Below are 16,912 nucleotides of genomic sequence, written 5' to 3'. Positions count from 1 at the left end.
ATTGAAATGAATATACGAGCCCTCATGCACACATCACCATATTGATACATCATATCCACCTACCGACAAAAAAAAAAAAAAAAAAAAAAAAAAAAAAGTCCCTCACCAATAGAAAACAAACACATAGCCTATGCAATGAACCCTAACAAAAAGAAAGACACATCCCACACACATGCAAGTTGTATGGCAAACTACAAACCCTCCAAAATGTAAGCACAATCCAAAGAGAGATTTAAGCTGAAGAGACATGCCTACAACCTCCAACTAAAAAGGAAGATAACATGCACACAATCAGACATAAAGGCAAGCTTTCAATCACGTTGATCCTCAACAAAAAAATCAACATACAATCTAAACAAATAACAAGCTTTGGACACATAGTCAAAACATATATGCAAGCTTTCAGGCATGCTTGCTCCCAATAGATAATTTGCACAGACAAGTTTTACTGCATTCCTATCCCTAACAGAATATGCATTAGTCAGATATGTAGGTTTCTAGTATACCAAATGTTTAAGCTCCCGAGCACATTTACACACAATAGAAAATAAACATATCATCAAAGAAACACTGACTTTCAAGCATGTCTGCCCCAACCATATTATAAATACCCAATAAATAATAATCACATAGTCCTACAATAGATAAAGAGTACATTGCCCATACAAATATGTAGGCTCTCAGGCTTACCTGCACTGAACATACAAATAGCACGCAGTTTAAATAAACATGTAAATTTTCAAGTACGCGAGCCCTCACCAAAAAGAAATGCACATTGATTAATGCAACCCACGCATTCGATCTCTCTGTATTTCATTTTGGGTTCTAAACAGGAAGCTATTCCATGTCAAATTATTGAATTTTTCAGGTTTGAAATACTAAAGACTTTGGTCTCAATCCATATAATATGACTACTAATTGTGATCTTTGTCTATACACGCCATACATGACTATCAGAATAAAACTAATCATGAATCATATCGAGAGTTGTTGGATTAATCCTTGCTAGTTCAGTCTCAACTCTCAAGTTTGACCAAGTTTATGGAATATGTTTTCACTTCCTACTCAAGCTTCAAAGATAGCTAGCCGTAACATAAAATAAGCTCACAATCCATACTAACAGCAACCTCACAGGTAACAGGTAGACATGTTCAAATGGTTATGTAGGCATTCAAGAAGCTTTCCTCCTAGCAAATAATAAACATACATTCAAAACTCAACAACTATATGGGATATCGGGTACACCCATTTCTATAAAAAAGTAAGTACACAATCAAAATCGGCATACTGGCTGCTGAACATGTTTTTCCCAAGATCTCAACCACATAGTTCAATCAAAATACAGCCTTTCAAGCACGTTGATTCTCAACAAATTAATCACAAAAAAGGGCTGTCAGCTGTCTACCTCAAGACAATGATAAGCGCATAAAACAAACAACAAACATCAAAGCACGCATATTAAGCACGGAAACCCCAACACGTTAAGCATAGAGTCAAAACATGTATGTGAACTTTCAAGCATTTGTAACAGTAAACATATACAACAAATAACAGTCATTCAAGCAAGCCGTAACCCAATAAGCACATAGGAAAAACATATATATGCAAGCTTGCTTCTAATGTATAATAATTACACAATCTAAACATATGTGAAGGTTTTTATGGCATGCCCCTAAAAAATAATGCATGTAGTCAAAACAATTATTTAGGTTTGGGGCACACTAGATCTTCAAGCTTTTGGGCATGCCTACCATCAATATTAAATAAGCACACAACTAAAGATGTGCTAGCCTTCAAGCAAAGAAACCATAAACAAAATAGCAACTAATATAAACACATCAATAAACAACAAGCTCTCAAAATAGACTCATGAGAATGGCTAACCCAATGAAAATCAAGCACACAACGCAATATATGTGCACACAACATAATCCAAACATATATGCAGCTTTTCTAGCATACCACCCAAATGTAGACAAGCAAGCAATAGTCAAAATAGATATACCGGCTTTTGATGTTTGCCCCAAACACAGGATAAGCACACCATCTAAATAGATATGCAAACTCTTAGACATGTTACCCAATAATGGAAAATACAAACCATAAAAAACAATATTCAGACTCATGGGAACACCTGCCCCAATAAAAAGAAAGCACACAATGCAATATATGTGCATGCTTTAGGGCAAACACATAATCCAAACATACATGCAACTTTTCTAACACACCTCCCAAATGTCAACAAGAAGTCAACAGTCAAAATAGATAACCAAGATTTCAAACATGTTTGCCCCAAATACAAAACAATCATACCACTTAAGTAGATGTGCAATCTTTCAGACATGTTTGCCACAGACATAAAATAAAAATAGTCAAAACAGATACGCAGGCTTTTTGGGGAAGTCTTCTCCTAACATAAATTAAGCACACATTCCAAACAAATATGTATACTTATGGACACATTTGCAATTAATAAAATAAGAAAAATACACATGTTTAGGGTTTAGGGTTCGGGGCATACTTCCCCTCAAATGAACAGTTGAAATAGATATAAAGGCTTTCAAAATGCTTCCCCATAACACAAAAAGCAAAAACCTGAAACAAATGTACAAACTTATGGATTCTTTCCACTAACCACAAACAACAATAGAAATAGATACACAGGGTTTGGGCATGTCTATCCTTAACAATTAATAGACAATCAAAATAAATGCGCAAGTTTTTTGCCCTCAACAAAAAATAAGTATTATACAGTCCAGTAGATATGCAGGCTTCCATACAAACCCCAAACAAAAATATGCATATAATCGAAACAATGGCTATCAAAGACCCTTGTACAGAACATATATTAAACACATAGTTAAAACGAACATACAAGCTTTCATCAGTTTCATGCACACATCACATTGATAGATAATATTCACCTATTGAAAAAAAGGGCCCGTCACCAACAATAAAAACACATACTCATATACAATGAACCCTAGCAAAAAGAAACACACATTCCAAACAAATGTAAGTTGTAGAGCAAACCCAAGTCCTACAAAAAGTAAGCAGATTCCAAATAGATATTTAACTTCACCACACAAAAAAAAGTAACGACAATCCGCATACTGGACATGGCTACAGCCTTCAACTAAAGACTTAAATCAGCTTGCAAGCTTTCAAGCACACAATCAAACATAAATGCAAGCTTTCAAACACGTTGGTCCTCAACAAAAAATAAACGGACAATCAAAACAAATTAACAAGCTTTGGGAACATAGTCAAAACATATATGCAAGCTTTCAGGCATGCCTGCTACCAATAGATAATTACCAAGCAATTAAACAACATTTGCAAGTTTTACTACATCCCTCCCCCTAACAGAATATGCACTCAGTCAGATACTAAGGTTTCTAGCAAACCAAATATTTAAGCTCCTGGGCACAACTACAGTCAATAGAAAATAAACATATCATCAAGGAAATGCTGACTTTCAAGCATGTCTGCCCCCAACATATTAGAAATACAGAATTCAGGTAGATGTGCAAAGTTTGTTGGAACACCTGCCCCAATAAATAATAAGAACATAGTCCTACAAATACACATGCTTAGGTATGCTTGCCTCAATAGATACAAGTACATTGCCCATACAAATAACAAACCGTTTAAACAAACACATAAATTTTCAAATACGCCATCTCTCAGCAAAAGAAATGCCCATATCAACTACACACACACACACACATATATATATATATATATATAGCAAGATAACAAAATATTAATATAATAGAGGAGTTAAGTTATGAACATAATTATAAACTTATCAGCATTAAGATGGCTTGAAGGATTAGGTTTGTAAATGAGATGTATTTTCTAATGCAGCTGAAATATAATATTCAAGAAACATTAGACAAATTGTTAAGCTAGAGATAAAAAATATAGATCACATTGAAAGGCGTAACAATAAAAGAATAAATGAGGAAGGGAAAATCACAAAGAGAAATAAACATTAGAGAAGGTGTAGTGCAGTTTACAGATATCTTCTTACCTGATTACCCATGCTTTGCCTCAAGGAACGACTGGCTCTTCAATTTCATTCTCATACTTCTTTAAGTTGAGAGTAGCACTTAATTTGCATGACTGATTTATTTTCTACTCGCAATTATTCACCTGTCAGTTAATAAAATAACTAAATTATCATCGGAAGTGGGTAGACATATAAAGAGAGATAGAGGACAACATAATAGTTTTGGTCATTCAACTCCTGAAGGCTTTCATGATTTAGAACAAATTGAGTGCGGTCTCCGATTGCTGTGAGGTGCAATTGGATTTTCCAATGCCAGTGCTATATGTTCACCAGCGCCCAAAAGTAAAACAAAAAAAAAGACACATTGATAATGAAGAGTAAAGTATAACATGCAATAAAACTGATGATTCTCCAAAAAATCAAATGATCAAATAAAAGCCTAAATACCTGAAATCAATCTGTACATCTATACCACCCAACAGAGGAGTACTAGCAGCACGACAACATCCTTAACCTTCTCCAATCTGTGCTCCAATAAAGCAGAAAAATAAATGTGTAACATTACCAAAGTCCATAAAGAAACATCTTGGGACATTTGAAACTAAACGATTAAAAAAAAAAACTTGCCCATTGGGTTGCCATAGTTTTCCTTGGTGAGTCATTGTATGAATGTGGCATCACAACTATCTTATGCCAGAGTCTAGTGGCTCTAAATCCTGAGAGGCATTTTTGTTTGCCAAGTCAAAGAGTAACCAATGATTGAAGAGCCTACACTGTTGACACCATACACTAACTATCGATTATCCTTCTTCATTGCAACCAGCAATACCTGAAGCAAGAAATTAGATATAAATTATATTTCTAAATGCCAGCAATACCTAAAGAAAAGTGTAGAACTGACAATCATATATTTGTTAAGTAACTAGTTAGAAATTGATATAAAATTTTTAATACCTCTGGAGTCATTCAATGTGAAGAACCCTTCAAGGACAACTTACTATCATGACCCACGACTAGAGTAATAATTAGATACAGAAGCATGTTTGGTTAGAAAACATATATCAATTTTCAGCTTCATCACATTAGGGTGTGAGAGTTAAAATATCCGAAACTAGAGTTATGTTGGAAGTTAAATTTTGATTACTTGCAAAACTGATCCGGGTACTAAAAAATGTGTTAAAACTAAAGTAGAAAAAACATGCAAATTGAAAATCTCTTTAGTATGGAAATTACCTTTGTGCAATATAGATAATCTTTTCATGAGATTCCGTTCATTAATTAACATTGAGAAAAAATCCAAAAATGAATCATGGAGTCTACACTACATACACCCCATGTATACAAATGCTGGATGGAAAGAGAGGAGTATTAAAACATGCAAGCTAAGGGCAAAAACCAACATCAAGAAAATAATGTGAATAATAGATAAAGTGAGTAGGAGAGAGAGTTGGAAAGAAGAAAAGAACTTGCCTGCAAACTTTCAAAACCATTGTAATTGATCTCAAGATATTAGAAATCAAGCGGATGACAATGACTTTCAAGAAACTAGAATATAAAGAAAGTACAACCAAAATAATTATATCATTTAAGAACAAGATGTAGAAAACAACATAGAAGAGTCCATAACATGTACTCTTTCACCAATCTTGAAACAAAATCTAAGTCACCAAACATACTATAGTGTTTGGAACAAAGTCTATAAGGTTTTGAATTTTTGATGTCTACAACAAACTATATTGCTTTGTTTGTCCTAGATAGTTGTCCATTTATGCCCATACTAAAGCTTGTAAGAAATACAGACCTTATTTCGTCCTTTGTCTTATTGAGTTATAAGACTTACCATAGTATCCACAAGCTATCAATTAATGTACACACATACACACTCACACACTAATCCATGATTTAGTGCCAATAGGATTAGATTGGCTACAAAGGAAGAACCTCAAATATTCAACCATGACAGACTAGAGTAACAAGATAGGGAAAATTAGCCATTTTTATTTTTTTGTTGAAAATACATATATTTAGATTTCCCTTTTCACTTTAAGGAATGATTTTTTAAATCCTCCTCCAATTCATCATCCTTGCCAATTTAAAGGAGAACCCCAAATCTCATATGTTTAACTACGGTAGGAAAAAATGGACAAATTTTTTGAAATAACATATTTTAGTTCTACAATTTCCTTTCCTACTCACAGGAAAGGTTTTTGGAATTAACCAGTTAGCCATCTCCTTTGAAACAAGAAAGGGAAAATTAGCTATTTTTAACTACGGTAGGAAAAAATGGCCAAATTTTTTGAAATAACACATTTTAGTTCTAAAAATTTCCCCTTCTACTCACAGGAAAGGTTTGTGGAATCACCCAATTAACCATCTCCCTGGAAACAAGAAACGGAAAATTTGCCTTTATTTTATGTTTAGACTTTCCCTTTCACTTTAAAGAATGATTTCTGAAATCACCCAATTCATCATCCTTGCCAGTTTTAAGGGAAAACTCAAATTATCAACTGTTTTAACTATGATAGGCAACAATGAAAATGGAAAAATTGCCAAAATATTTGAAAAAAAAAACACAATTTAGCGCTAAAATTTTCCCTAAATACTCATAGGAGTGGTTTGTGGAATCACCCAATTAACCATCTCCTTAGTCTGAAGTGTTTAAAAAATATTTTAGGAAGAGTTAACACATTTAAATAACAGACATTAGCAAGAGTTCGACACTTTAAGCATAGATTTAGACAAAAGAATAAAAAGAAAATAGCAACCAAATAAAAAAAAAAATCAAGAGCTACAGATGATGAAAATGAGTAAATCACACTTGGAATAAGGTGAAACATAAAAAAAAAAAACATTTTCTTAGTTACTCACCACAATATCCTTAGTTTGAATTAAAAAATAAAGTAAGATTATATTGGTTACGAAAAAAGGAACATAGAACCTCAATGGTTCAGCTAGAGGAAGAATGGAGAGGAAAAAATAGTCAAAAAATTAGATCAATTACAATGGTTGTGAAAGTTTGCAGTCAGTGTAGACTCCATGTTTCATTTTTGGATTTTTTCTCAATGTTAATTAATGAATGGAATCTCATGAAAAGAATAACTATATTGCACAAAGGTAATTTTCATACTAAAGAGATTTTCAATTTGCATGTTTTTTCTACTTTAGTTTAACACTTCTTTTACTACTCGGATTGGTTTTGCAAATAATCAAAATTTAACTTCCAATTCATCATCCTTGCCAATTTTAAGGGAGAACCCCAAATCTCATATGTTTAACTACTGTAGGAAAAATGGCCAAATTTTTTGAAATAACATATTTTAGTTTTAAAATTTCCTTTCCTACTCACACGAAAGGTTTTTGGAATCACCCAATTAACCATCTCCTTAGAAACAAGAAAGGAAAAATTAGCTATTTTTAACTAGGTAGGAAAAAATGGCCAAAATTTTTGAAATAACACATTTTAGTTCTAAAATCTTCCCCTCCTACTCACGGGGAAGGTTTGTGGAATCACCCAATTAACCATCTCCTTAGAAACAAGAAAAGGAAAATTAGCCTTTTTTGTATTTTTGAAAAACCATATGTTTAGATTTTTCCTTTCACTTTAAGGAACGATTTCTGGAATCACCCAATTCATCATCCTTGCCAATTTTAAGGGAAAACTCAAAATATCAACCGTTTTAACTATGGTAGGCAACAATGAAAATGGAAAAAATGGCCAAAATATTTGAAAAAAAAAAAAACACAATTTAGCTCTAAAATTTTACCTAAATACTTATAGGAATGGTTTGTGGAATCACCCAATTAACCATCTCCTTAGTTTTAGGTGTTTCAAAAATATTTTAGGAAGAGTTAACACATTTAAATAACAGACATTAGCAAGGGTTTGACACTTTAAGCATAGATTTAGACAAAATAATTAAAAAAAAATAGCAACCAAATAAAAAAAATCAAGAGCTACAGATGTTGAAAATGAGTAAATCACACTTGGAATAAGGTGAAACATAAAAAAAAACATTTTCTTAGTTACTCACCACAATATCCTTAGTTTGAATTAAAAAATAAAGTAAGGTTATATAGGTTACGAAAAAAGGAACATAGAACCTCAATGGTTCAGCTAGAGGAAGAACGGGAACGTAGAGGAAAAAATAGTCAAAAATTAGAAAATGCACATCTAAGTACCATCATCATCAAGTTTAAAGTAGAACCCAAAACCTCAATTATTCAACTATGACATGTGAGAGTAACAGGGGGAGGAAAAAATGGCCAAAAGAGATTCAAAAAAGCACATTAAAAGTATAGAGTTCCCTCCACTTTAAGAAATGACCTGTGAAATGACGGAGAATCTAAAACCTCAATAATGGTAATGACTTGAATCTAAGGAATGACTTTTTGAATCTAAAACATGGAAGAGGAAAAAGTGGACAATTTCTTTTGTTCTTTATTTTTTTTTAAAAAAAAGTGCATCTAAGTTTAGATTTCCCTTCCACTTTAAGAATGATTTGTTGAATCACCAATTCACCATCCCGTTTTGAGGGTTCTAAAATTGTTTTGGAAGACTTAATTAAATTCTTAAATAGCATTAGCAATCTTTCAGCACCTTTAAGTAGATTACTGAAGAGTAAAAAAATAAAATGGCAACCCAATAAAACAAATGCAAACTCACATGGAAAAATTGCATAAATCACAATATAAACAAGTAAAACAATTTAGAAGCCATTTTTTTGGAAGTGCAATCCATCCACAAAAGGGCAATTAGTTATTTGTTTTGTTTAAAAAAAGAGAACAAAATATATAATACTTCTAAAGATAAATAAAGCTAATAGATTACTTCAAATTTTTGTAAAAAGAAGTCTTAAATAATTTAGATTTTACACCAAAATTATTATCATCTTTATGTACAAAATATATCATTTTTTAAAAAAAGATCAATAGAAGAATTATTAGAAGACTTGGAAACGAGAATTGAAAGTTAGAAAGAAGTCGGGGAGGCAAATAATGAACTATGCAAATTGAAATGAAGCTTGGATTAAACAAAGGATATGATATTTTGAAATTCTAGGACAATGATTCGAAAAAATGGGAGAAGATGAGATAGTAATAAAATTCGAAGACTGAAAATAGGATTTGAAAGAACTTGATTCGAGTGAAAATGAGTTTATTGTTTCATTTAAAAAATACAACAAATGAACAATTAAATTATTGTTTTTTAAAGAGAAGTATTGAGATAGAATTGGTTCTAAGCTTTCAGAAACCCACTTTCTCGGCGGGGAATTTCTTCTAATAAGTTCGACGCTTATTATACGTTGCTTCGACAGCTGTGTACCGAAAATCAAATATCTGGTCTAGTGCAAGGACTTCTATCAGCATAGGTCGGATTTGCCGGAAACTTTTCACCAAACGAAGTGCGGGACTTGCTGCAAACAATCTCGACAAAGCAAAGAAGAATAATATAAATCAAAGAAAAAATGAGTTCTTTTTACCTCTAAATAAAACATAAATGATATAATAGTATAAAAAAAAATCAGAGGATGAATAATTTAAATTTTTTTACAAAGGATGATATAAAGAATTTGAAACATTATCATGAACATGTGAAAAGCAAAATTAAATACCATGAACATCCTGAGGCTTCATTTCAACAACAAGAAGCTGCATCAAACTTTCATCCCCTCTTTCTCCACCTTATCTTATTCAGTCACGCTTGAGTTTAGAACATTATACAGTCACGCTTGTGTTTAGAAGCGTAGCAACGAACAAAGTTTTATGTAGGCAGTAAATTTCTGCAATCAAATAAGAAAAACTACAATTATATAAAACAACGAAAATCAAAAGATATAAAAGAAATATTAATATATAACAATAATACACTAAAGAACCACCAAGCCTAACATACACCAGACCCACACCTCAGATCCAAACCAGCTTAGACCCGGACCAACTCAGACCCAAATCTAGACCAGAACCAGACCCAAACAAACCCAGGCCCAGGCAAGGTCCAAACCCAGACCCAGACAAGACCAAGACCCAACCCCAGCCCACTCCCAGACCATCCCAAGAAATTGTACCTTGGGCAGAAGAGAGCTTGACCCCTAATCAAACAGGGCAGAACTGGAAAGTTTAAAGGGAAAAAATAACAATAGCAAGGAATGACAATGGCTGTCCTTGATGCGGCTGGGATGAGCCAGAATTCTTCACCTCAGAGAGTTCCGGAAATTTAATTGGTGCAAATTTAGAAAAGATTCTATGTAAAATGAACACGGATAAAAGAAAAAGGATATCTTCCCGCATCAAGAAGCGTAGCCATACGAACATTGTACTCAGCAAGCTTCAAAAGTTCACTGCAAATAGGGTCAATTGTAATATCTTTATTGAATTTTCCTGTCCTCCTCATAGTATATTACCTATGAAAAGAAAAACAAAACAAAAAATTATATATCAAGAAGTATATAAGAAGCAACACATAAGAGATGCATTTCCAATTTTTTTACGAACTTCTATATAAAAAACAACACTGAATCAACTCAGATAGAAAAGAGATACAGGACAACAGATTGAGTGCGATCTACCGTTGCTGTAAGCTGCAAATGGATTTTTTAGAACCAACTAAATGATTCACCGCTAAATAAACAAGATCACCCAAAAATTAAAACTAGAATGGGGGATGAAACATAACACGTAATAAAATAGTAGATGTTTCTTCAGTCTTCACAACACCGAAAAAAATCAAATGTTCAAAAAAAAAAAAAAAAAAAAAAAAAACCCAAATCTTCGAATTCTATCCGTGAATCTATACCACACCATCTTTAACAATGCTCCAATCAAACAGAAAATTCCAACATTACCTGAAAACCACAGTACGTTGAACCCTAAACACGGGAAATGATTAATGAACCCCGAGCCTCATTCTCGTCGGCCACAAGATGCGCTCCCCTTCTACATTCCTACTGCAAAGATGGATTGGAACTACGAGAATGATAATGATTTCGTATTATATATGGAAAATATAGAACGCAACGGTCATAAGATTTTTGATTTAATAGGAAGATTCTAGACATAATCCAGTTATTAAGGTCGCATTTGGCTAATTTTTTGTAAAATCGTTAATTAAATAGAAGGTTGATACGTTGTGCAGTCCATTCTGAAAATGGGGCAATGCACACCCATATTTATACATATGTATATGTAAAAATATTATTTTTTAAAAAATTATAAAATATAGGAGTATTTAAGTTTAAATAAATTTAAAATTTTGTATTTACTTTTAAAATAAATTATTTTGATATTAATTTATTTTTCTAATTAATTTCACTAATTATATATTTATTTTTATTTTTTTATACTTTTTTATTAATTTTTATTTGATTGTAATTTAAAATTAATTTGAAATAAAATACTAAATTTGAATTTTTATTTAAATAGTATTTTGATTGGATATTTTATAAAAAAATAGTAATATACTTTTACTAAAAATTAAGATAAAAATAATAGTCATTTATGTTTGAAATTGTAATCAAACAATAATTAGTTATAATATTATAGTCTCTCCCTTTCAACTCAAAATACCTTTTACTTTTTTATTTAAATTATAAAAATATCATTAAACATATAATTAATTTATACGTGGGAAAAAAATATCAAAATTCTATGCACTTCCATTAACCAATGTGTTTATAATACATCCAGGCTGCCTCCTAAATGTCTCTACAAATTTCAATCCATACAGAGTGGTAAATATTGCTACCATAGAGTACATACCTTTCCAAGCCTTTTACACACTTTTCGCGTGCTTTTTCTTGCTTGCCCGTAAGCTGCCCCTGTAGGTTTGCCAAGTTAATTCATCAAGAACACAAAGCAACAACTACCAAATAATACCAACATTCAATAAATGTGCAATTATCTGATTTCTGAAAAGAAGACCAGGATAACAACACAAGAAAATTACACAAACGGACATTTCAATTTTAGAGAGACAGATCGTCCAAAACAGCATGTAATCACATATTTAACATATTAGTATCAAGTAATACATATACAACAAGGTTCCCTACAAAAGCTAAAAAAGAAATAAACATGCTACTTTGGATAATTATGCCAGAAAACTTCATAAATTATAAGGCATGAAGCTGTAAGATAGAATGCTAGAAATTCCAATTAAATATAACTCAACCAACTCGATTAAAGGCCTGAGCTACAAACCTGATGGACCGACCTTGCATTTCATCTTCTTGCAAATGATTCTCCATGATCATGCTGATGCACGGTCGAAGTGAGTTAGAAGAGTTCACTCAGCACACCTACTAATTCCAGGAGGCTTATCCGGGAGAATCATTGCCTGTCTCAAGTTTCCTGCTTCACCCCACTTCCCGGCTGCTGCATATATATTATGAAGAATCACATATGCTCCAGATTCCCAGGGATTCATTTCCACAAGCAATTTGCCTATCTCTTCTCCGACCGTATAATTTCCATGACTCAGGCAAGCACCCAGCAATGACTCCAGCAAGTTGGCACCCGACTTGCCTTGAAAATTCTTGGCGATTTCGTATGCCTCATTTAAGTGGCCACTTCTTCCCAGAAGATCAACCATACAGGCGTAATGCTCAACCCGTGGTCGAATGCCTTCACAGGTAAACAATAATTTATTTCTATCTTAGTGAGAATAAATTGACATATTATCGAACTAAAATAGAAACGGATACTTCTTGCGGAGCTGCAAGTGCAAATTCGCATACCTTCAACTATCATCGAATTAAAGACCATCATGCCTTGCTCCACCGCACCCGTGTGGCTGCAAGCAGACAATACACTCATGTAGGTAACTTCGTCCGGTTTGATACCTAGTGCCCTCATCTGTGAATAAAGATTTATGACAGCTATGATATGACCGTGCATTCCGTAACAATTTATCATCGTACTCCAAGAGACTGCATCCTTTACCGGCATTGCATCAAATAGCTTCGCTGAACACGAGATGCTTCCACATTTTGCATACAAGTCAATCAATGCGTTACAAACTGTCACATATTTGTCAAACCCTTTCCTCACAAGATATGAGAAGACAGAGTTTGAGGTATGTAGGTTATTCAAATCAACACAAGCTGAAATTATATTCAGAATCGTAACATCATCGGGCTCGATTTTGTTGCAAACCATCTCGGAGAAGAAGGAGAATGCCATAGCAGTCGTTTTCAAAAGAAGACATGCGGACAGAGAAGTGTTCCAGAGAGAGATATTGGACTTGTCTCCAACATCAAACAACAACAAACATGCTATCGAGTTGTTAAACGCAGCATACATGATCATCAGAGACGTAAGAAGAGGAGTTTCGAGAGGAATCATTCGCCTAACAATGTAGGCATGGATTGATTTCCCCTGAAGAAGAGTATAGCACGCAGGCAACAAGTTCAGCAAAGTTACGTAATTCAGCTTTTGATCCTCCAATATCATTTGATGAAACAGTTCGACAACATCCTTCGAAAAGTTATGTAACCGGTAGCCAGTTAGAACAGCATTCCAAGAAACAACGCTCTTATAATACATTTCATCGAACAGCGACCTTGCTGCAACGAGATCTTCTTGGTTGACATACATACTAATTAGAGAATTAGCCAAGGAAACATCGGTTGTCAGAGAAGTTCTGATCGCATAACTATGAATTGCAGAGCCAAGCATTTTAAGGCAAGAAGGAAGGATGCTTATCAGGGTAATTTCATCAAAAGCTATTCCCTCTTCCCTCATCTGATGGAACATGAGAGTCGCTTTCTCGGATTCTCCGTTGGCTACACATCCCGAAATGATTGTGTTCCAGGAAACAATGTTTTTCATAGCCATTCTGTCTAACATCCTGAAAGCGGAGACCAAGTCATTGACACTGCAATAAAATGCCAACAATGCGTTCGAAGCAACAAGATTGGAATCCATCCCCTTCCGAATAATAAAACCATGAGCAGACTTTGCAGGGAGAGAAGCATTCAATTTAGAGCAAGAAGAAACGAGGCTAATAATCGAAATTGCATCAGGAGTATAGCCATCCACCTGCATGAGGCGGAAAGCATCCAAACTCTGCTCCCAAAGGCCATGTCCGGTGTACGCTGAAACCATCGAATTCCATGCTAAAAGAGTCCTTAATTCTAAACTACGAAAAAGGAACTCTGCGGAACCTAAATCTCCAAGTTTGGCATAAGATGAAATAAGAGCTGTGACGACCAACGGCTCCTCAGCATATCCAAATTTAACCAAATAACCATGGAACATCACGACAGGACAAACACTGCCAAGATTCTCAGAAGATGGAACAAGAGACACAAATGTAACCATATTAGGCTTCACGCCATCGATTAGCATCGTTCGAAACACTGCCACAGCATTCTCCAGTTTATCATTCCTCGTGTACGCAGATATTACTGAATTCCAAACTGCAACATCTTTCCTGGCCGAAGTAGCGAAAAGATCACCAGCTGCCAAGATATCCCCACGGTTAGCATACATTGAAATCATAGCAGGTATCAGCGATTCCTCCTCATTGTATCCAAGTTTATAAGCCAATCCATGGAGAGAAATACCGAAACTGTTAACTTGGGAGCACACAGGGAGCACACTTGCTACGGTGATGGCGTTAGGCTTCACATCATTACACATAACCTTGAAAACTTGCAGAACCTTATAATCAAGTCCATTGAAAGAATACCCAGAAATAAGTGCATTCCAAGCAACCACATCTGGTTGAGGAATTTCATCAAACACTTGACGCGCATCCCAAATTTCTCCTACTTTGCTGTAAAAGTCCAGCAACGCAGTTTGTACAACCAGATTTACACCGAACCCGAATCTAATCACGACACCGTGAACTGTTCTTCCGAGCCTACTATCGCGCAAACCTGCGCACGCCTTGATCATAAAAGGATAAGTGTAGCTATCCGATAATATTCCAGAATTTCGACAGGTATGATAAACCACTGCTGCGTCTTTAAAGAGTCCATTACTGGACAAATTTCTGAGAAGAGAATTCTGCAAGGAAAGGCTCGGCCTGTGGATTGTTTTAAAGGCAGAAAGGCAGAGTTCGGCGCATCCTTGAAGACAGCAATGGCGAATGAGCTCTTGCGTGAAGGGCTGATGCTTAATCAATCCGTGAACGATCAGAATCGAGGTGAATGCTTTAACGTCTTGAAGGTTTCGGCAGAGTGGTAAGAGAGAGGTCAATTGAGCAGTGGAATGATAAGAGGAATGGAAGAAACAAGGGAGAAATGAATGACGCCTAAAATATTGGAGAGGAAGACGAGACAGCAAACACGCCATCATCTGACCATCATTGCACCGTTACATCCTACACTCATTGCAGCGGCTGAACAGAGTTCTATGTCAACAGGAAATCCTGTAATACCGTACATTTGAAAAAGATTTTTTTTTTTTTTTTTTTTTCTAATTTAAAAATAGTAAAAAAATGTTTTCTTGTATGCATTTTTATCTTGATTACCAAAATTACAGTATTCAAGATTCTTGAAGACCAATTCATACTCAACATTAATTGAAGATTCGACACTATTTATTGCATCAAATATTTTCTTAAATAAAACATTAAATCAAACCAGTTCCATAAAAGATGACAAGGTTGTGTGAAGGGTTCAGTCCCGACCATTAATTAATTTAAATTATTAAGGGTGTTGATTAAACTTCAACAGTGCAGAGTATGTTCAACATAAAATCATTTTTCGTAAATCAAATATTAATTTTTTATTTTTTTCAAATACTAAAATTTTAAAAAGTCTCCCAAGATCCTTGTCTAAACGGTGCCACGCATAGAAATTTATTACAACATCAGTACTGGTACAACTTATTGCATATATATTTTACATGGCTTCTTTATTATATACTATGATTACTAGACGATGATCACATATCCTTCTTATTCTCAGAGAAGTGCATCTACGGCTAATGAAAGCTAATTAAATCAGGTTGCAAGTGAGCAAACAATGCAACCAATTAGTGCTCGGGTTCTGGAAATGCAGGCAATCCTGGAATCTCGGGGATCTCCTTGGAAGAAAGTAGCGGCAGTCCCGGAATCTTGGGAATCTTCTCTAGCTCTAAATCCATCTCCTCGTCCAGAATCTTTTGGACATCAGATTCCTCAGACGACGGGCGTGGAGGGAATCCCGGAATGTGTGGGATATGGAGGTGCTCTTGCAAGACCGGGAAGTCGGGATGATGACGAGCTTCAGAGAAGCTCATCATCATTGTAATGGCTGCCATCAAAGCCATGGCAATGGAAGTGTAAGTGCTTCTTCTACCCATTATTGCAATGGTTATAAGTGTTTGTGGTATTAGTGATAGTGCTGGAAAGGAAGAAGAGATTGATGAATTCTTGGCTGTGGATGTCAAATGGGAATGGAAGATGGAATTTATAGTTGATTGGAATTTATGAATGTCATTTATTGCTGGTTTGGCACAAGTACTAGCTACTAAAACCATATAGTACTGAGGCTGTGTTTATTTAGATATGTTTGGAAAAAAATTGGTTTAGATTTGATATAAAAATAATATATGATAGAATATTTTGTGAGAAAAAAAAAATATATTTAACGGCAGAGTTCAAATAGCAAAATTCGGGGAAATTTGGCGAAAGAGGAAAATTTGGCATTAAATCGGCAATGCTAGGGTGTGTTTGTCTGAGGGATTGAATTTTAAATATACTATTCATCATATTTTTTTTCCAAAAAATATCGAATTAAACAGTTATTTTTCATTTTTTATATTATATTAAAAATCAATTTTACATTCAAAATATCATTATCAATATCTATTTATATCACATCATACAATTATTCAAATTCAAAACTTTTACCTTCAAATCTACCTTAAAATCCAAATCCCCAAACAAACACACCCCTAGTGTCCCCGCTA

At 34.3% G+C, this 16,912-nt stretch overlaps 1 protein-coding gene and 1 long non-coding RNA gene across 16 annotated transcripts; both read right to left on the bottom strand.

The window, feature by feature from the left end:
* Positions 1–3,929: 3,929 nt before the first annotated feature.
* On the bottom strand, positions 3,930–4,543 carry LOC127258117 (uncharacterized). 2 transcript variants are annotated; one of them, XR_007840212.1, is made up of 3 exons: positions 4,463–4,534; positions 4,229–4,333; positions 3,930–4,158 (listed from the first exon to the last, which is right to left on the bottom strand). It is a non-coding gene; the product is annotated as an uncharacterized LOC127258117 (long non-coding RNA). The 2 variants fall into 2 exon arrangements; XR_007840211.1 differs by lacking the exon at positions 4,229–4,333 and having other exon boundaries at positions 4,463–4,543.
* Positions 4,544–4,648: 105 nt separating this feature from the next.
* Positions 4,649–15,313, bottom strand: LOC127258116 (putative pentatricopeptide repeat-containing protein At3g01580). 14 transcript variants are annotated; one of them, XM_051284788.1, is made up of 9 exons: positions 12,748–15,313; positions 12,212–12,634; positions 11,771–11,829; positions 10,858–10,959; positions 10,326–10,416; positions 10,081–10,204; positions 9,628–9,795; positions 9,272–9,429; positions 4,649–4,844 (listed from the first exon to the last, which is right to left on the bottom strand). In XM_051284788.1, exons 1-2 carry the CDS (start codon positions 15,311–15,313, stop codon positions 12,297–12,299), a joined length of 2,904 nt encoding a protein of 967 aa, XP_051140745.1. In that variant the 3' UTR covers positions 4,649–4,844; positions 9,272–9,429; positions 9,628–9,795; positions 10,081–10,204; positions 10,326–10,416; positions 10,858–10,959; positions 11,771–11,829; positions 12,212–12,296. The 14 variants fall into 14 exon arrangements, with proteins under 14 accessions (XP_051140745.1, XP_051140740.1, XP_051140738.1 ...); XM_051284783.1 differs by having other exon boundaries at positions 10,081–10,416; positions 10,858–10,978; XM_051284781.1 differs by having other exon boundaries at positions 9,272–9,440; positions 10,081–10,416.
* Positions 15,314–16,912: the final 1,599 nt, after the last annotated feature.

This window comes from Andrographis paniculata, unplaced genomic scaffold, assembly GCF_009805555.1.
Source record: "Andrographis paniculata isolate CXL003 unplaced genomic scaffold, ASM980555v1 Contig59END, whole genome shotgun sequence".
Lineage (NCBI taxonomy): Eukaryota > Viridiplantae > Streptophyta > Magnoliopsida > Lamiales > Acanthaceae > Andrographis > Andrographis paniculata.
This window is presented reverse-complemented; position numbering and strand designations above follow the sequence as displayed.

Excerpts from the sequence above, each read along its gene's own strand:
- LOC127258116 (XM_051284783.1), bottom strand. The coding sequence starts at position 15,313 with ATGATGGCGTGTTTGCTGTCTCGTCTTCCTCTCCAATATTTTAGGCGT. Across the intron at positions 12,635-12,747 it reads TAATTCGATGATAGTTGAAG|GCATTCGACCACGGGTTGAG; the intron begins GTATGCGAATTT and ends TTACCTGTGAAG.